The sequence below is a fragment of the Stegodyphus dumicola genome, chromosome 1, assembly GCF_044657685.1.
Source record: "Stegodyphus dumicola isolate Sdum_Otavi_A_Nest chromosome 1, ASM4465768v1".
NCBI classification, from domain to species: domain Eukaryota; kingdom Metazoa; phylum Arthropoda; class Arachnida; order Araneae; family Eresidae; genus Stegodyphus; species Stegodyphus dumicola.
The window spans coordinates 140957334-140979288 of NC_140768.1; the positions used below are offsets into that span (position 1 = coordinate 140957334).

The 21955-nt window shown below is 37.0% G+C and overlaps 1 protein-coding gene across 1 annotated transcript in view; it reads right to left on the reverse strand.

Moving 5' to 3' along the window:
• Positions 1 to 21955, reverse strand: part of LOC118188345 (uncharacterized) — a 101698-nt gene that overhangs the window by 39655 nt on the left and 40088 nt on the right. The window contains exon 4 of the mRNA XM_085821468.1: positions 4836 to 5078. Within this exon, the coding sequence (XP_085677594.1) occupies positions 4836 to 5078 (243 nt within the window). The remainder of the gene's footprint in view (positions 1 to 4835; positions 5079 to 21955) is intronic.

Sequence of the window (21955 nt, forward strand, 5' to 3'; positions counted from 1 at the left end):
TAATTCAAAAATTTAGAGCTAATTTCTGGAACCGCTGAGCGTGGAATATCTTAATCATTTACTGAACCGTTCAAAATGGAATCAAGTGAAATCCAATCTCAAGGTGGGGAAACTAGTTTTGTTAAAGGATAAAAACAAGACACCCATGAAGTGGACACTAGCTCGCATCGAGGAAAACCTTTCCTGGTCCAGATGGACTAATACGAGTAGTAGACCTCAGAACTTCAGATGGAATCTTTCGTTGAGCAGTCTCCAATATCAGTCCACTCCCAGTTCCAAATGATGTTGAACAATCGTCCAGCGGGGGCCGGGATGTTCCGGTTCGACTAGAAACTTTCACTATGCCGATGTTCGATGTTCCGGTTTGATTAGAAACAAACTGTCTCTGCCTCGGAATGGCAACACTGAGAACTTGACTTTCGATTTGTTATGACGCAGCTCGAACGCTGCTCATGAGATGTAACATTAGATTCGATTCAGGATTAGATTTATTTTAATATTTAATAAATCCTTTTAAAACTAGATTGAGTATTTGATCATAGAATTATAACCGAACCACCGCTTGCAGAAATTTAGATGTGGCATTTAGATACGTCGTTAGATTCATAGTTAAATGCGTAGGCAGCGTCATTTGGTGATTCGATTAGTGTACATTAGTGCGTACATAAACAGTATTAATATGATTCGCAGTAATTCATTTATTAATATGTATTGCTAATTGCTTTTATATGCATATTATTTTTTCATACTATGGAATATTCGTATCATTTCTAATGCATAATTTCTTACTTTAGCTAAACAACGTGCCAAATAGTAATGTAATGTAATCTACGAGTGTGCTGCAACCCACCTGGCTGATAATAATCGGCGTCAGGTACAGAGACTAAAAATATGAAACCAAAATTCCCAGTATTCTTCTTATATAATATTATTACTGCCATTTATAAAGATAATCGAATTCTTTGCAAGTCTAAACTCTTTCCTGGGGCAATAGAATAGTGGCAACCTGTCAAATAGTGGCCAAATTCAACTTAAGAGAAATATTTTTCATATATGTCATATCTTACGGCTAAACGAAACCGAAAATTCTTAAAATTAATTTAATCTAATATTTAGCAAATATTAAATTATACTCATCTTGAGCACAAATGAGAAAGTAACACTCAGAAAGTTTGTAAGTGTTACTAATTTGTCTACCACTTAAATTTTGAGTTAAAGTTACTTTCCTATCGCTTCTTAATTTCAAGCTTACAACTTCCGGTCAGAACGTACTTTTCGAATCGGGTTTGAATGTAAATGAGGAGAAGTATTTACTAGATGAGAAGTTCTACTGATTTCTTTAGAGAGAACCAATGATTCTGGCTAGCGCGCGTCCGCCTTTTTAGGCTACTCTCTTTTAAGCTACTACTACGCTCCGCCATACTTTAGCCCCTTGATAGCTTCGCAATTATTTAGCATTAAGGGGCCAACTCTGTTACAATCTTCATAGCTTAGGCTATATCGTTTTAGTTAGGATTAGTTAATTTTTTACTTTTTGAGTTCAAGCTCGAGTGGAGGCTTTATTGTAAAACTTCAAGGAGGAGTTCTGTAAAATTAATTTGGAATATAAAGGGTCTTTAACCCTTCTCAAGTTTTATTTAGTCTCACGAACTCAAGTGATTATTCGCTTACCAGTTCTTATTTTTCAACTTTAACTGTAACTTAAAAGTACACAGGATAGAATCTTACAAGTTGATGGTGCATGCCAACATATTTTTTTTAAGTAGGTAAAGATATTCAAAGCATTCTAAATGCACTTGAATAATATATTGGATCTCCTTCCGTTTTTATAGATTCATCTGTAATTCCTAGGCATTATTTTATAGGATTTTGATAGAGATTTACTCCTTTTTTTCCCACTGTGTGCTAAGATTTTCTAAAAATTCGTTTCCCCTGGAAGATTTAATTTATTAATTGCAAATTTATTATTATTAATTAATTCTGAAAATTATATTTATTAATTCTGCAAAAGATTTGAGTTATGCTCAATAAAATTAAAGTGTAGGCATTAAGGAAGTATTGTAATCGCGAAAAGTTTCAGGCAGCATATTTCAACAAAAATATCCATTTTGACCGCTATCGAATGCAATTTAACGATGTTTCTGCGTAATATCTGTACGTAAGGACAGAATAAAAGACTCTTTTCCTCCACAAAAAAATTATAAAACTGCTTTAAAATGAATTCTGAAGAGAATTTTTCGTGGCGTTTGTGAGAACGTATGTACGTACGTATCTCACACAACTCAAAAACGAGTAGCCTCAGAACGTTGAAATTTTGCATACAGGACTATTATAACATGTAAATGTGCACCTCGTATTTTGGTTGCAATCGGCCGCGCCAAACGTATATAAATATATTTTTATGTATATCCTCTCTGTTACTCAGCTCAGTGATCTCAGTTTCTTTACTCTTATATGTTTGTAAATTGTACAATTTTTGCTTTAAAAAATGACTGAATTATATTGTTCCTATCTTTCGGTTAAGGTTTTTATGCCTTTAGTAAATCTGTATGCAATAATTTTAGAATTACGAACAATTTTAAAGTTGTTTAAGTGCCGCTAAGCCTAATAATTTTTTTGATGGCGGCCATTGCTTTTTTACATTAGAAACAGCAGAGTAGTAGATTTATTGCCAATCTAGAGAAACGTAGCTTCGCAACAACAAAGCTAACGCCTTCATTTATTATTGCGAATTAAATCATGCTTAATCCTTTCTGGAATTTTTTCGATGAAAAAAGTGCTTAAGATTTACTTCGTAATTTTTAATACAGATATTTAGCGTTTTTATGCATTTTTGCCTTGTCGCGAAGTGAGAATTAAATTAATTGATGAGAAATGCTGAGTCTTCTGTGAAAAACTATTTCTTTTTTGTTTTGTTTGCTTAATTTCTTTTATACATCGTTTTAGCTTTATTATAGTATTTTAATAGAACATGTGGCAACGATTAGATAATTCTTTAAATGATATAAATTTTGTGCATTCTGAGCTATAATATGAAAGAAATATAATACTGTTAAGCCCAGGGGAGGGAGCTGTATATTTCATTTCTCCTGCCTCAAAATAATCTAACGACTCTACAGTGAATGTTTAAAAAACAGACTAAAAAGGAGGTGGATGATTCTTCACAACCAGGATCTGACGATTGCGTCTCCTAATTCCGAATCGCCCTTTGAGAGGGGATCATATAAGGTATTTTATCTCTCTTTTTTGCATGCCTTCGTGCCGTAGCGGTAGCATACTCGGGCGCGTATTCGAGGGTCCAGGTTCGAGCCTCGGAGAGGGCTCATGTCTCTTGCGTCAAAAATCCTCACGCCTCTAAGAAGGATTCTTCATTTGAACTTCAATATTGAATATTAGCCCTGGTTATTTTCTACGAGTCCCATAATATTGAATTTAGAAATATAATCGAATTCTAACAATGTGTGGGTTTTTTACAGGTTTAAACGAAATTAGATCTTCTCCTTCGATTAACTTTATACAGAAGTGGTTTGCTTCTAGTTATTAAACCATGGAAATTGCATTTTCTTAGAACATTTCTAACAATTGCTTTATTAGCAGACCTGCTAGGTATTTCTTGGGCTGCTAAAAATCTATTTAACTGCACTGGATTTAAAATTACGAATAATACTTCCAAGACCCACTATTTGTTTTGCAATCAGTGAAACGGCCTGGACAACCTGTTCGTAATTTATTATCTACCAAATTTGTTTTAGGGTAATTTGAAATTATATTATTAACAGTAAGTCTGCTTATATTCAAGAGTTCACTTCTTTTTCCTTAGTTTTTCGCAGTTCCAATTTAAAGAAATTTACGTTTTCTGACATCAAAGAAATCATACAATGTTTTTGTCCCGTGTTAATAAATAATTCCTCAGCCGTTAACATTTTCAGGTTTTAAATCCTTCTTTAATACGTTTCACTTGGAAAATCTGCCAGAATTGTTTCTTTTATCTTGTTTATTATTTCATTGCTCTAATATATATATTTTTTAGTTTAACATCTTATTTAATGTCGGTATATTTAAAACACCTCATTCTTGCGTACGTTTTACTTAATATTTGCATCACCACGTAATTCACATGATATTCAGACACAGTAAACAATTAAAACACGCTTAGATTTTGAATGATAGCTGAATTTTTATTGCTAATATTTGAAAGCTTCCTACACCTCAGTATGTTTTCGAGTCAGTGTTTATCGTTCCAGCAAAATGTTTTATTTAGTGCAAGGTATCCTTAATTGAGAAACATCTACTTATAACAAATTACACTTAAGGAATCTAAAAATGTTTTCTGAGTTTGAAGAAATGCCAAACTTATCAAAAACAATGCCTGCATTTAATGTAATGGAAGATTTATTTTCCGCAGCTTGGAGAACTTTCTAAGGAAATCTGGGTCGTTTCTACGTTACACGTTACGAAAACACATATGGAGCAATCGCATTTGCAGGGGATCGAACCCAGGCCGAACGGCCAACTCTTAGATATCTTAACCCGACGGCAACTGGTACACCGAAGCCAGTTCCTAATACCTGGAATATAGGTTAACAGTAATTTTCATTTTTCTTTTTAGTTCGCATAAATTCTTTGTTAATATATTTATATATTTCTTAAATTTCATTTCTTGTACTATATTAATTGTTTACTGAAAAAAAAATTTAAATATAAAAAAACAATTTTACTAAGTAAAATATTCCAACTTAAATAATCCATTATCTGTTTCTGAATGATGTAATTAAAGCTTATATTCCACATCTTATTGAAAGAAGTGAAAGAACTAAGTACAATGGAATACTTACGGCATGTTTTCGTGAGGTAGTTGAAGTCTGTATTAGAATTTAAGCATTCACAGGCAGCTTTCTGTTTAAATTTATCATAAACACATCGCAGATCAGAGCCATAACCACATAAAACCTTATCCCTACAAGCAGAAACTTCGGTACAGAAATCACCAGTAGTTCCTGGTAAACATTCGCAGAATCCTAAAACTTGCAATTCTTTGCAAATACCACCATTTTCACACTTTTCTGCCCCACAAGGAACTAAAATTTAAAAAAAAAAAAAAAAAAAAAACATAATATTACTGAAAGCGTATTTCGATGATTGTTAAATTTAATTTCTTTTCCTTACCATTGGTCAAGTGATTTTATCTTTCGATTTTATACTATGAGAAAGAATTGCTTTTTCTTCAGTCGGGATAAAATGAATGACAGAATTAACAGCGTCATGCAAGTTTTATATATTTTGCTGAAGCCTAAAGACTTTTCTTCAGCAGAAAATAAACAAAGTATATGAGCATGCTGTAAACTTAGTGAAGTCATTTAGACTGTAAACTTCTTGGGGTACTCCCATCGACGTTACCGAAGATTTCAACAACGGTCACCAATGGGCAATCATTACTGCGAAATTCTAAACGACATGGTCATTTACAACTGGTGCTGATTCGCGCTAATTATGACTGTCAACGGGATAAATTAGCCGCTTGATGGGATAATACGTAAGTACTCTTTTGTATAAAAATGATATATTTACTGGGGTTATTTCTGAAGAGTATATCCTTTGTTTAAATAATAATCAAAGATTAATTTAGAAGTCAAGCAACAAAAATCAGCTTCATGTTTTCAAATTTCCACTGTGAAAATTTGAAAACATAACCCTGATTTTTGTTGCTTGACTTCTAAATTGATACTTGTTCGACGTGTTACTGTACCTTAATCAAAATCAAAGATCTTATTAATTAATAAATTTAATATTTAAACCTTAATGGCATTTAAAATGTTCAATATTATTATAAATAATATCGTAATACATTATAAATTAGCGATATAAACTACGTGTAATGTTGCATTTTAACTTTCGTTTTACGTGTTACAAATTGACAACTACTGACTGAAGTCTCAATTCTTACATGACTTGAAAATACCGCAGGATCAAAAGCATGCATATCGACCAATAATCTCTTAATGTTGTAAATTAGAATTAGGAGTATTTGGATCATAGCAACACAGTTGACAAGTAACTGCGTTAACGAATGGATGCCTTCATTGAGGGCATTTAAGGGAAACTAATTCATATTCACGTTCCAGCCAGATGGCACCAGCGGCACTGTCATTCTCCCAATTCTGCCGTTAGCGAACGAAACTCCCCAGCTCGACTTTTACAGCTTTCTCGCATATATATATTTTTCTTTTTCTTTTCTTTTTCTCACTTCCCACATAGAAGATAACATTTTCTTGTTTGTTTAAATTAGGGCAAAATCTTTCTATTTCCAGCCAAAGGCCTCAAAGTACAATGCCAACTAGAGGTCAAAGCTCCTAGCGGTTGATGTCTCAAGAACCACCAACGATGTCTGATGTCCGATACATTCATGTTCCATAGCAGAATCCACGATTTCCAGTCCATTAGCCGGTATCAAAATAATTGATACTTCATTTTAGCGGTTTGTTATCCATTAAAGATGCACATCCTTTACAAAATATGCATTCTGCATACCACGGAATACATGTATATTGATATCATGCTTTAGCGAGCAGACGTCGTACATTAACCAGACCAGATGCGGAACTTAACTTTAGCGACCGGAAATTTTCATCTACTGTGGGAGATTATTTCACGTGAGGTGAAATAGTCGCTTTTTTAGTATCCTTGTATAACTCCACAGTGAGAACTGAAACGCATTGTAAAACAAAGAAAAATCCTAATGAAGCACAGAGCTCTAATCATTGGCAAATTCCCTTATGTGGCTTTTGTCAGTCGGCCCAGTAGAACGGGAGATATACAACTGTCGCATTTTTTTGGAGCAGTGTACATGAAAATCAGTATTGATATTTACGGAGGTCGTCGCGGTCCCACACAGTGCTTCCGTTGCCAGTCCTTCCATCATGCTCAAGCTACACGCCGTCATCCGCCTCGTTGCGTTAAATGAGGTATGGATCATGAATCTCGAAACTGCGATAAGCCCCAGCATGAGCCTCCCAGGTGCACCACTGTCAGGGCCCACATACGGCCAGTTATCGTGGTTGTGAATTTTCCCCAAAACAGTCAGGAATCAAACCGTCCTACTGCACGGACTTATTCGGATCGTGTGGTCATTAATGCCAGCGTTGATCCATATCACAGACAGGAAGCTGCTATTGTAAGTAAGATTTCCGAAGCCAAGCAAGTTCTGGGAGCCCTCATCTCTCTCTTATCAATGCTCAAGGATTTGAGCATACAAAACTTAACAAAACATCTTAAATCTAATGATGAAAAATCTAATCCAACTGCCAACCCAACTCACATCATGGATAAACATCCTTCAGGGCTTTCTACAGGCACGATTCTCCTACGGAATGAATGTAACCTTACTACAAAATTTGTTAAATTTCACAAGTTTGTGATCAACCATGATGTTGACTTACCATTGGTTACTGAAACGCATGCTAAGCCACGATACAGTCTGAGAATGGCGAATTTCAATTCTTACAGGTGTGACAGACTTCATAATTGGGGAGGTGGCGTAGTTATATATGTAAGACGTTCCTTGAATTCCTACCTAATAAGCACGGACAATTCAGAAGTTTATGAGGCAGTTAAAGTATATGTTACTCTCCCTAAGTATGGAAAAATTATTTTTTGTGCATTCTATAACCCACCTGATAATCGTTTAACGGACTCTGACTATTTGCTTTTCAATCAGCATCCTACTTTTATTGGTGGAGATTTCAATAGCAAGCATGTGAAATGGGGCTGTCGACATTCTAACGGCAACGGTAAAATCATTCATGATTACATTCTAAACAACCTTATTTATCTGCATATTCCTGACAGCAACACTTGCAGGCCGAATGTTCTAAATCGCAGGCACGGAATCTTGGACCTTTTTTCTCAGCAACATCCCGATGCAGCTTGATGTGATCTAAGACCTATCATCAGATCAAGTGACAGTGATAGCCCAGTTAGGAGTAAGCATCCTCAAGGAATCTTCTGCAAAGAAAACCCTGGATTGGAACCTTTTCTGGAATCTCGCCTTTGCCTCTTCCCCCAACAACTCCCGTCTCAGTACTAATGAAGACATCGATGAAGCAATTAATCGCCTTACTAGCAATCTTCACAACTTTCTTGAAACTTCTACTACCACATGTAACACGGATCGCTACCATGGTCAACTTTCCCTGCACATCAGGAATGCTATTAAAGAACGCAACAGGCTCAGGAAAAATTTTAATCGCACCTGGAATGCTGATGTGAAGACCAAAATCAATCAACTTAATCTCAAAATTAAACATCTTATTAGCGAACATAGATCAAACCTCTGGCAGAACAAGATCGACCAACTCAATTTAGAAGATGGTTCCTTTTGGCGTTACGTTCGTATGCTGAAAACGACCAGGCCCCACTCCCAATCAATTCGGAGCGAGCATTCAACTGCCTACACTGACGACGAAAAAGCTAAAGCTTTTGCTGATTTTCTCCAAGATCAATTTAGACCAAATAATTTTCCCACAAATCCTACATCTGATCAAGAAATTATGAAATTTGTCAACGAATGGATCTCCTCTCCCTCCCTCAAAAATATCATGAAGTTTACTTTTCCTGTTGAAATTAAGCACATTATCGAGCACTCTCCTTCCCGTAAAGCTCCAGGTCTAGATGGCATCACCAATCAAATGCTTAACCATATTTCTCATAAGAACATCACTACATTATGCAACATTTTGAATGTCTGTATTTGGAACTGCTACTTTCCCATTCCATGAAGCAAGCATCCATTTTCATGATTCTTAAACCTCTCAAGTCTCCGAATTCTCCTACTAGCTATCGTTCCATCAGTCTGCTGTCTACATTGGCAAAACTTCTTGAAAGAATTATCTATCATAGACTTCAACAGTACTTGCATGCCATCAGTGATATCCAATACTGCTTCCGTAAGGGACTCTCGACTACGTAGCAGTTAACCATAATTGGCGATTTCGTGGGTGCTTCCTTGCACAACAAGCTCAGTGTTGCGGTCCTCATGCTAGATGTGGCCAAAGCATTTAACCGCGTCTGGCATGAGGGTCTCATCTACAAGCTTATTAAAATAAATCTACCTCGTGAGCTGATCCTGATACTCAAGTCCTGCCTAAATAACAGGGTTTTTATTGTACTACACAGCAACTCCTATTCTTCTCCCAAGGTCATCTCAGCAGGAATTCCACAAGGAAGTATTTTAGGACAGATTTTGCATATTATCTATGCTAATGACTTGCCCAGTCTACGAGATGACCACAATATGCTTCTTGCCTGTTACGCCAATGATACGGCGATTCTCGCCAAATCTAAGCTCCCTAATCATGCCATCTCAAGGATTCAGAACAAGATCCCTACCATTGAAGATTGGTGTCGTAAGTGGAAGATTAGCATACATCCAGCCAAATTCAAAGTGCTTCTCATCAGGAAATTAAAAAAAAAAATTTGACCCCATCACCTCCGGGATCACTCTATTTAGTACCGACATCCCGTTGATGACAGCCGCCAAATATCTGCGTGTTACACTAAATTCTACCTTCACATGGTCAAACCATATCAGGAACGTTAAAGGAAAACACTAAAAATCATGTTCAAGCTTAATTTCCTCCTTTTGAGTACCACAAGACTCAGTCTACAAAGAAAAATAAGAATTTACACGTCCATCATCCGTCCTATTTTTTCCTACGCTTCTCCCGCCTGGGCCCATGCCACAGCTAATGACATCAAACATTTCAAGTTATTCAAAATAAATTTCCAGGCATCATTACTTGAGCCCTGTACTTTGTCAGAAAGAATTCTCTGCACAGAAACTTAAAAATTGAATACGTTGAAGATTACCTTAACAAACTGAACGACGTTTTTTCAGCAAATCTGCAACCTGCAATGTTGCGAATTTCTCGGAGCACCTTAATTATGAGATTCTTAAGGAGGATCTTCTTATCAGGCCTTTTGCAGCTCACCAGCTCAGAATCCAAAATTACTAGTTGGCTATAGCGCTTTATTAACTCTGTTTATTGTCTGTCGTAAATTGCTTTTCCCACAGTTTTACTGAAATAGGCTGATTTCTACTTGTACAGTATTTGGACAAATTTCGCATCTATTCTTAAATTTTTAGTAGTATATTTTAATTTCTGCGTATTTTTTAACTGCCTCTGACCTACATCACTGCTTGTGTAGACTTTACACCAGTATGGACTTATTTTATTTATTCTGCCTCTGATAGGTACTTGTATATATTTACGCAACCTTATTTTGAATTTTGCATCTTGTACATATTTGCTGACGTAATACATTATCTTGTCCTGGACATGTTTTCTCCCACCAGATCAGAAAATTTCAGCACTATTAGATGACACCAGCTCTACCGTCTGCTTATCAGTACTTATCAGATGTTGCTTTCCACAGAGTATAACGCTGTCTCTTTTCTTCTATTTTGCGACCTTTTCTTCAAGAAAACTTCACTCAGGTTCTCCAATTTCGTCATGCCCGTCCTGGGAATCTTTAAGGAGCTGAAAAGAGCTAACGTTTAGCTGTATGCCAGCCTAAACTCAAACACAAATAACTTTACTCAAACACAAATAACTGTAATTGAGAGGGCAAGAGATTCTCAGTGGACTGATCCTAGTTAGTGAAAAGGTTTCACCAACCAACTGTAGAGACTTTTTCAGTCAGAGGGTGGAACCTCTTTAAAATGCTAATTATGTGCATGCCGGAAATCGAACCTGACACTTCAGAAATGAGCATTAATACGCTGAGCACTATACTCCAATAATACACAGTAGAGGTGTTTTTTCTTCTCCATTTCTTATCCTTTGAGCACAAATTTATGACCCACACTCAGCTAATACATATTCTATTTATATATGTCTGATACCTAAATATTTTATCTTTCATTAATATGTAATTTCTAGTTTAATATTCAGTTAGCGTTCCTCATGTATTGCCTGCTTGAAATTTAAGTTTCAAGTATAGCAAGAAAGTTATTATTTAAGAAAAAAATGATGAACGCCAAGATAATGACTATTAAGTTTGTTTGTTGGCTACATTGCTAGGTTTTGTTTACCTCAATATTATTCATGTTATTCTAGTGCTTGTTTTATGCACCGCACGTTTATATTTGCTTGCTTAAAAGATTAAGCTGTCAAACATACACACATTAACTGGCATAAACTCGAAAAGTAGGTATAGATTGTATGATAGCAGAGTTAACTGAAAACACAAACCTTTTCCTGTTAGAATGAAATTAGTTTGAAGTACTTTTGTTAGCTAATGGGAAATGAAATTTTACAAACTCTTAATGTCAAGAGTATACGTTATGGCTAAGGAAATATTCCAGTCGTAAAAGTAAAAAGAACAGGTATGCTTGCAATATTTAACGACTGTCCGTTAGTATTTAACGCTTAGAAATTTGCAGAAAATTTGAAGTCAGCATCTATATGTTACATACATTCATTTAAATTAAGATGATAGCTTTAAAAACATGTAGTTTTATATAATTTTTCCACGCCTTTTAATCGAAAAAAATAATTATTATATTTTTAAATAAATTAGTAATCTTAACTTTGCACGACCCTCCAATAAAATAAATTATTTTAATGCGAACAGTTTCAGGTAAGTGGAATTCGAATAATTGATAACGGGCTGTAGCTAAAACTTTCTGATTTGAGTAAAGAATAGTTGTTGCTTAAAACAAACTTATTGAAAAATTTCTGATATTAATTTTTCGCGCAAGTCCTGTGAAAGGTCTGTGCCATATGACTATTGATTGATCATTTAAAGACAATGAATAAATAATTTAGTTTATTCAGGATCGTGCTAACGTATAAATTCGTGTTTCATTCAATCACAGTATTAACTTTTTCTTTCGCAAGAGTTGGAGTTTAGTCAGCTTTGGATGCAGTTCGGTTTGAAAAACAATTATATCATCGAAAGGTCAATTATTTTTACAACTGTATCAAAACAACGGTAAAATATTGTGTACAAGTCTTATATATTAATTGGTTTACTATCGATCTATTTATTGATTTATTGTACCACTATATCATTTGTAAGCTTGTAGGGTTTATATTTATTTTAACTAACATTTATTTTAAGCTATCTTTCCTGTTAAGCCTTTACTTTCCCCTAGAGTTGCCAATGCCAGAGTATTCAAATTTTAGCAGAAGTAGTTTGAGTTAAATAGAAGGGAAACGAGATTGTAAGTGTGCTTCTTGAATCACGAGCGTGAAGGTTGCTTGGTAGAAAGTTTAAGAACCGCGCGTTTCGGCCTGTGTGCCTATTTCGACAGTTCGTTGAATCTTTCAAATTCTTAATCAGAAAGTTTCCTGAATCTCAGCTGTATCGTAGAACGCGGTACGTTAGTCACGATTATAGAGCCTCGTAGGTACTGATTTCGTTATTTATGCATCCTGTCATTTATTTTTAGTTGTACTTTTCTATTTTTGTTACACCGCCGGGTCGGCGTAGTTTGTGAGCGTCAAGTGAACGCATCTGTGATTTCTAAAGTGAAATAAAAAGGGAGTTAAACCCTTCTTAAGAGTTTGTGTAATTTCCACTTCATAGCAGTCACTACTACTGTTGCTGACAAGGTGAACACTTTAGGAACTGAAATGGGCGAAAACTGGATGGAAGCTCCTATACAACTCCAACAACAAGAAATGGCGAACCAATTAGAAGGATTTGGATACCTGGTCCATACGATGAGAGCATCAATCAAGCCAAACGTCAATTTCGACGGAAAAAATTCGGTGGCGATATTTTTAGACGGCCTCGAAAATCATTTTCAGCTATACCCTGTGCCTGAAAGACAAAAAGTTGTCATTGCCACGTCTGCACTAAGAGGACAGGCCTCACTATGGTGGGAAAATATAGGTAAATTTTTATTAGGAGAATTCGGAGCCTTTGACGGCCAAACATATACCTTTGAAAGTTTCAAAAGATCATTATTAAAGGCCTTCCCCATAGTGAAAGACCGAGCAAAGCTAGAAGCCGAGCTATATAGTTTTTATCAACGAAATATAGAAGAGTTGACGGATCCGAAATCCAAGCACCTTGCAGGAACTCTTCGAGTTGGCGGTCAAGTTCCAAAACCGCAGAATAGCGGAAAAATCTAGAGGGGCGTCGTATTCTCAAGGTCACCGAAGGCAATCCTCAAATCAACAGACCGGAAACATAAATCGCTCTTATGGGGGAAAGAGCTATCAAGCCAACTCATCGAAGATCGAAGGTCAAGGCCCAAAAAGGAAATTTGAAAACAACCGTCCGCGTACCCAGAAGACAGAAGTTGAAAGGAAAGCTTTAAACGAGTAGAGGGGCCTGTAAAAGCGAGGGTTCAGACCCCGGAAGTTTCGGAAAAAACCCTCAAGAATATACCTAAATACGGTCGTGGTTAAGAACTCACAATTACCGATTATACAAGTCCTGGTTGGCGATGTACCAGTAGAAGCCCTCATCGACACAGGGGCATAAGGTAATTTTATGAGTGATACAATTTTTAAGAAGAATTTTAATAGGTTACGATTATTTAAAAATAAAAACACAGAAATTATAGCAGCGCAAGGAAAAACCTGTCAATGCATTGGGAAATTATCATTACAAATACAGGTAAAAAATGAAAGCCTCAAAGTATTAATTTTTGTGAACAAAAATTTACAGAGTCCAGTAATTTTAGGCATGGAGTTTTTAAAGGCCGCGAAGGCCAAACTGAATTTTCAGGAAAATTCGATTATGCTGGAAATGGATCGGAGGGTGGTGGAGCCAGTGAAACAACCGCAGGTGACAGGTGACGGAGGACGGGGGCGCCTGGTGTCTAACATAGGTAAACAGGCATATACCCCGCGTCCTCCACTGTGTAGAGGCAACAACTCCCTGGAGCCCCATGAGGCCGCCCCGGGAGTTTATTAGGATCTTAAAAGTTAACACAGCCATACAAGGGCTAGACTACATGTAGTACATTGTAAGAACGTGAGACAACTGTAGGTTATGGTTACAGAGGTAGAACAAAATAAGACATAAACATAAAACATAAATGGAAACATATAAAGAAAAACATGAAGAAACACATAAAGCACTAAAAACACAAAAAGGTACACTAAGATAACCTAAAATACACGTAACTAAATAAACACCGAACACACATAGATAAACACGATGCAGACAATTAAATAATGTGGCCGAACGAAACACTTGATGATGTTATGAGACGCATTAATAGCACGTAATTATTCAAACAGCGCGTGTGATACTGAGAGGACACTCAATAAGGCACGTATATATACGTGAAGCAATGTGATGACAGTAGTTCATGAAGCCATGATAATAATAGTACGCACAAGAAAACTCGTAGATATACAAGATGCAAAGTAAGGACTAAGGTACATGATACAATGATATACAGGATGCAATATAATGGTAATAGTACATGATGCAATAAAGTCAGTAATAGTAGTCAGTAACACACATGTGAGCATACAAAGATACGTGTTACAGCATAGTGACAAGAGTACTTGACGTAATGGTGCTAATAGTTCACACTGTACGATGCAGTACACACATATATGCAGAACATATACTCGATGACAAATAGTACACATATAAACGATGCAGACGATTAAATGATGCAGACACATGAAGAAAATAAACATTAATATGGTGCACATAAAAATTATGAGACTCATAGTAGCATACAGTTGATGCTAAGGCACGCGTAACTTGATAGTAACACACAATTCTCCATTCATATATACGTGATGTAATGTGATGATGGTGATACATGATGCGAAGATACTAATAGTACACTTATCAGGTTCAATGTTCCGTCTTACTTTCTTTGCGAACATGCACAGACCTGACTCGGAAGGGATGACAGGGAGCTTACTAAAGCTATGTTCAATAACTGAGGGAAGTAGACAAGATACACAGGAAGGGTATACAAAACCCTTTATTTTTCACTCTTTACAATAATTTTCGTACTTCGGAATACAGAGACAACTACTTGTGGTCTGAACGTAAGAATAAAAATATAACTAAACTCTAACTTAACTTTGGAATAATAAACGTGGAAGATTGGCCTTATATTAACAGGGAAGCCGTGTGTAGTACAGAGAACTGTTAACACTACAATACGTTTAAAATTATCAAGAGGGTTAAACCTCTGGCCTGAAAGGCAACCAGCAACTGAGTAAAACTTCTAAGGTAAGCGGCCTGCTTCGACTAACTCCTTCCTCTCTCTCGCTTGGCAAAAAGCCACAACTTAAGTACTTGGCGTTCGCCAGACAAATTTTGCATAAATAAGTTAACGCTTTTAATTCTGGCCGGAAGTAGAAAATAAGAAGTGATAGTAAAGATTTAAAATAAAATAAACGTTAGTAAAACTTAAGATCCTTACATACTTCCCGCCAGAGTTAATTAGTTTGAAACTGAGGTCTAAAACGACCTTGTTGAAAACTTTTAGCTCTAGAATCTAACGCGAGGCCAATCTTTTACAAACATTTCTCACTAGAAACTAGAAATTAAAAAAAAATTTTTTTTGTTTTTACAATAGCAGCTCCATGGACACCCAATTTTTCATCTGTACTGCATCTAAACAGGAGCTTTTATTCAAATCTGGTTCCTTCCAGAGCTAGTTTAATGAAATGTTACACAATGAAATGGCAAGTAACATGCATATTTATATTTCTCTTAACATTCTTATTTCATTCATGACTATTTTAATTATCTCTCCCCGTGCTCTCTGACATGTGTTGTAAAAGAACACCAAACACGAATGTGTTTATGTATACGTGTTCAACACTGCCTCCTACAATCAAAACACTAACGTGTTAAAATTCAACATGACAAGACCTCGTTACACACCCTATCTTCAAGTCTAAACCCTGAGGTACTATTCTGAAAGTGGCTAACTCTGAAGTGTAGCGTCAGACAGCCTAACTACATTCATTCAACCTTTAACACATATTCACCATAATTTAGTCTTTTTACAGTCAGACGAATAAGTTTAAAATTTTTGGCATTACTTTCACTTTTACCATATCACAGTATTTCTTAACTTTTAAAATAACAGTTCACATTGTATATAAGGACATATTAACATGCCGTTAATTTTACGCATTTTAAAACATACATTAGTAGTACATTGTTAACTTCTATTCTTTTCCAAGAAAGTGCCAATTCTTCTACATTGAAATACTACATTTCAAAAAGTCTTTCAGACTAAAACTTCTTTCGTGCCAGAATGTTTTAAATAAAATTTATACAATAACTTTTACAATATTTAAGTATTTACAAAACGCTATTATACATCAACTTTTAGTTTTACGCGCATAATTGAAAAACATAATACCAAAATCGGTAACAACTCATTTCTCGCCTTTTTGGCGATAAAGGTAGACCTCACATGAGGTAAAACTTCTTGAAATCTGCCACTTGCAGTAAGAATGAAAGATTAACTTAAGTTTGCAAAGTAACATAAAATTTTACTTATATTTGTGATATTCGGACATTCTTTTCTGAGCCCAGTCCTGGAAGGTAGCGCAGATTCTGGTTTGATTTATCCTCCTTCTTGTGCGGGCTCGCCCCTCAGTTTCTTCCTCTAGAAGTTTTCTTTTTCCTCCAGTTCGGTCACCCTTGAATACCTTCTTTTTCGCCTCTGCCTGTGGTCTTGGCCGTTTGATGGCAGCTGGTCTTGGCGGAACCGGGACACTTCTTTCGCGTTCCTGCTTGGACCTCGCTGTGGCCGTTCAAATTTTCCTTGTAACTTTTCCTCCGCCGCTGGTGGCCCTTCCGCAGTTCGGCGACATTTGCTGCAAAGAGTCCTGTCCGATGAGTTGATCTTCCGTTTGGGAGCCGGGTTATAGTTGCCGTTATTTCTCCTGGCCTTCTTTGGATTCGTCGTACTTCTCCCTTCTTCATTCTGGGGGTGTTCGTGAGCTCTTTGTGATATTCAGACGTCCTTTTTCCTGCCCAGGCTTGGAAAGTGGCGAAGACTACAGTCTGGTTGATCTTCCGTCTTGTACGGGTTCGCCCTTTTGTTCCTTCCTCCATGAACTTTCTTTTCCTTCCAGTTCGGTCACCCTTGAAGACCTTCTTTTTAGTCTCTGCCTGTGGTCTCGGACGTTTAATGGCAGCTGGTCTTGGCGGAACCGGGACAACTCTCTCCCGTTCCTGCTTGGATCTCGTTGCTGGCTGTTTAAATTGTTCTTGCTTCTTTGCATCTGCAGCTGGTCTTCCTTCATCAATTCGTCGACATTTGCTGCGTAGACTCCTATCCGATGGGTAGATCTTCCGTTTTGGAGCCGTGTTATAGTTGCTGTCATTTCTCCTGGCTTTCTTTGCATTCGTCGTACTTCTCCCTTCTTCATTCTGCGGGTGGTCGTGCCCTCTCTTTTCTGGTCGGTGGAACGGCTTCTTTTTCTTGTTACCTTCAATTTTCCAACGGGGGAACTTTCTTTTCAACTGCTCCTGTCTAGTAATGGCTTGCCCTTGCGATTGTCGTTGTTCCACCTCTGGAGCTTGTGCCTGCCGTGCCGGATCCTGCAAAAGATCTTTAAATATTGGCATTTTATTACGATTATAGAATGGTTTTATCTGGTCAATGTTTGTGGTGCAGGTTTCACCATTCCTGGCTTTTAACAACCCTACAGCCTCAGTTATTTTTTCTATGACATATGGTCCTTCAAATCGTGGATAAAATTTGGCAGTTTTATCTTCTGGTGCTGAAGAAAGTGAATGCTTAATTTTTAACACTTCATCTCCTACTTTATAAGTTACTCCCCGTCGTTTCATATCATAATAAAGCTTCTGTTTTCTCTGTGCTACTTCAGTATTCTTTTTTGCTTCTTTAATTAATTTTTCTATATCACCCATTTTAAATTCTGGGGCTCTTTGTTGAACATAAAATAATTTATCTAACGGCGTTATAATCTTTCTGCCTAAAAATAACTCAGCAGGAGTTTTGCCCGTTGTATCATGTTTTGCGGTCCTAAGGGCGAAAGCAAATTCATTGACATTGTTATCCCAGCTTTTATGAAAATTTTTAACATAACTACGGATAATTTTCCCTATATTTCTATTGACCCGTTCCGCTATATTTGATTGCGGCGGTTACGGAACCATTTTTAAATGACGTATGCCCAGTTTTTGGCACATGTCTTCAAATACAGTACTTACAAATTGAGGACCATTATCCGATATAACTTTTAGGGGCGCCCCGTATTTTAAAATATATTTATTTAAAATAGAATCAGTAACTAATTTCGCGGTGGCTCGTTTTAAGGAAACAATTTCGGTCCACTTACTAAAATGATCAACCATAACAAGGAGATACCGACTTTTATTTAACTGACTTTTTGGGAAAGGGCCCAATAAATCGATGCCAATTATTTCATTTGGAAATTCGGATTTAATACTATTTAGAAATTAATGTAATTAACTGCTTGACATGTTGGGCAAGACTGGAGATACGCCCTTGTTAACTTTTGCAGTTCAGGAAAATAGACTGCCTCGCGTACGCGTTGTATAGTTTTTCGAATACCAGCATGAGAAGCTAAAGGGCTGTCATGCAACTCCTGCAGGATATTTAATCTAAGACTAGCTGGAAAAACAGGTCGAAATTCGTTGTTGGAATTCGTAGTTTTTGTATAAAATAATAGACCATCTATTAGTTCGTAATGGGCCGCCCTATTTCTTATCGCCACAATATCTTGGTGGCTAAAATTTTCAGGATCCTTTAAATACTCATAAATGCTTCCAAACTCAGGATCCTTACCCAGTTCGGTTATTACAGTTTCTCGGGAATTTATTGTACATGCTGTGAGCATTGCCACCTTTACAGTATTACCTTCTTCATCTATTTTAATTCTGGATAAGGCATCTGCTACGATATTTTCCTTTCCGGGGGTATGCTTGATTACCAGATTATATTCTTGTAGCTTGAGTGCCCATCTTATTAACCTTGGGGATAAGTTTTTCCCTGAGTACAATCTAGTTACCGCTGCATGATCAGAGTACACTGTTATTGGCGCCTTTCCAAAATAGACTCGGAACTTTTGCACTGCTAACAGAACTGCAAGTGCCTCTCTCTCGGTCGCGGAATAGTTTCTTTGTGTTTGATTTAAAGTTCGGCTAAAAATGCCACGGGCTGCCGATTTTGTGAAAGTACCGCTCCTACCGCATAATCCGAAGCATCCGCTAAAATTTCTAAATTCTCATCCTTTTCAGGAAATTTCAACACAGGGGCTTGCGTTAATGCTTGCTTTAATTTTTCGAACGCACTATTGGTTTCGGCCGTCCACGAGAATCTTGCCTTTTTCCTTTTTAATTTTAACAATGGTTCAGCAATAGCTGCAAAATCTTTTATAAAGGACCTATGATATGAACAAAGTCCTAGAAAAGAAGAGAGCTTCTTCGCCGTGTTTGGAGTCGGATACTTTTGTACAGCAATTATTTTTGATTCGTCTGTCTCGATTCCTTTCTGAGATATTTTGTAACCTAAATATTTTAGTTCAGGGGCTGCAAATTTGCACTTTTCGACATTAACTTTTAGACCGGCCTCATTTAATAAAGAAAACACCTGTCTTAAATCCTGTACATGTTGGTCGAGATTATCACTAGTAATAATGATATCGTCTAAATAGATAAATGTGGACTTTCCAAGAACAGGTCTTAACACAATGTCCATGCATCGCTGAAATGTTGCCGGGGCCCCTGAAAGGCCAAACGGCATACGCAAAAATGCATAAGTGCCAGACTTGGTTATAAAAGCAGTCTTAGGCACGTCCTCAGGCCTAACCCCTATTTGAAAATAACCAGTCGTTAAGTCTAAAGTCGTCATATATTTGGTCGATGTTATGTTCCTTAGAATTTCTTCAATAATAGGTAACGGATATACCGGATATTTAGTTATGGAGTTTAATTTACGGTAGGCAATCGCGAATCTCCACCTTTTTGGATGTGTCAATGGATTGTCATTATTTTTCTTACATAAAACCACCAGGCTAGCATAACTACTTGAGCTAAGCGTTATGATCTTTTTACGTAGCATATCGGTGATATGCCATTCTATAATTTTTTCCTTATTCTTATCATACCGGTATGCTTTGTGGCGAACTGGCATTGAATCTCCGGTGTCAATACTATGGTTAGTAACCTGAGTAAATCCTGGAATATCACTAAATAACGAAGCAAATTCACTTACCACTTGTTGGATTCTTCGTTGCTCTTCATTAGGCAGGTGGTCAAGGTTTAACACTGGCAGTTCAGCCTTTTCTTCTCGAACTGGTTTCATCGTCAGATTAAGGGACGCTTCATTAAAATCCAGCGTTGCTTGTGCCTCTGAAAGAAAATCTATTCCTAAGATAATATGTGCTTGCAGATTCTTTACTATAAAAAACATAACCTTTACTTGTTCGTCCTTGATACGGATGTATAGTGGTAATTTACCTATGCACTTACATCTTTCTCCTTGCGCAGCTAACACTGTCGTATTATCCGAATTATATATGCGATATTTACGAAAATACTTCCTAAAAAAATCTTTTGCCACACAGGAACACTGCGCGCCTGTATCCAGGAGTGCGGTGGCTGGGATATTATTCACCAGTCAAATTTTTCACCATTACTGTATTTAACTTGTAGGAAGAAGGGTTTTCTTAGCCTTTGGATTTCCGCACCCTCCCGTCAGCAGAAATCCGTTTTAGTTTAAATCCTTTTTCGTTTCCATGCTTTCCTTCTTTTTCCACTGGCCTTGAGACTTTTTTCCTGGGTTTCTATTGAACTGTCGACGTTCGCCGGCTGTTTTTGAATGCTCGGGTTTCCTTGCCCACTGATTCGCTTTGCTTCCGTAGCCGTGTGCTTGACTTTGCTGTGATCTTGGCGCACCAAATTGGTTTCGTTGTTGATATTGGCGTCTTCTTTCAATGTCCGCCGTTCTTGTACTTTCAAACTGGATTGCTAGCTTAAATAATTTTTCCAGTGTAGTCGGATTTCTTAATTCAATAAAGTCTTGCACTTGGGGATGTAACCTCGGCAAAATCACTTGAATTATCTCAGGATCCGCACGGTTTCCATACAAAAGTTTGAAGACGTGAATTTTTCTTAAAATAAAGCTTGAGAGATTTTCGATTCTTTGCTGATATATGCTGAAAAGTTCCGTTTCTAATTTCGCATGATCCCTTACGACAGGGAAGGCTTTTAGTAGGGCAGTCTTGAAATTTTCGTAAGTATAGGTGGGACTTCCTGCTTGGCCCAAGAGACTTCTGCCTATACATTTGAACCAATTAAGCGCTTGGCCCCTCAAAGCGCTGGTAGCTAAGGTAACTTTTTAAAATTCGTGCACGGGGTAGAGCATGAAGTGGTCATCCAATTTTTCCAAAAAACTGGTTACCGGTGAGTTTCCATTAAATGTTGCTTTTGGTTTCATCGAAGCGCGCATGGTCTGGACGATGTAACCAAATCCTTCCAGGGCGGCAGCTGGCATTTCTGGATTCTGAGCCGTTTCTGCAGGCAGCACAGGTTCTTCTTGAAACTCGGTCATGGTTATTCTTCTTCGTTGGGCGCCACTATCAGGTTCAATGTTCCGTCTTACTTTCTTTGGGAACATGCACAGACCTGACTCGGAACAGGGAGCTTACTAAAGCTATGTTCAATAACTGTGGGAAGTAGACAAGATACACAGGAAAGGTATACAAAACCCTTTATTTTTCACTCTTTACAATAATTTTCGTACTTCGGAATACAGAGACAACTACTTGTGGTCTGAACGTAAGAATAAAAATATAACTAAACTCTAACTTAACTTTGGAATAATAAACGTGGAAGATTGGCCTTATATTAACAGGGAAGCCGTATGTAGTACAGAGAACTGTTAAGACTACAATACGTTTAAAATTATCAAGAGGGTTAAACATCTGGCATGGAAGGCAACCAGCAACTG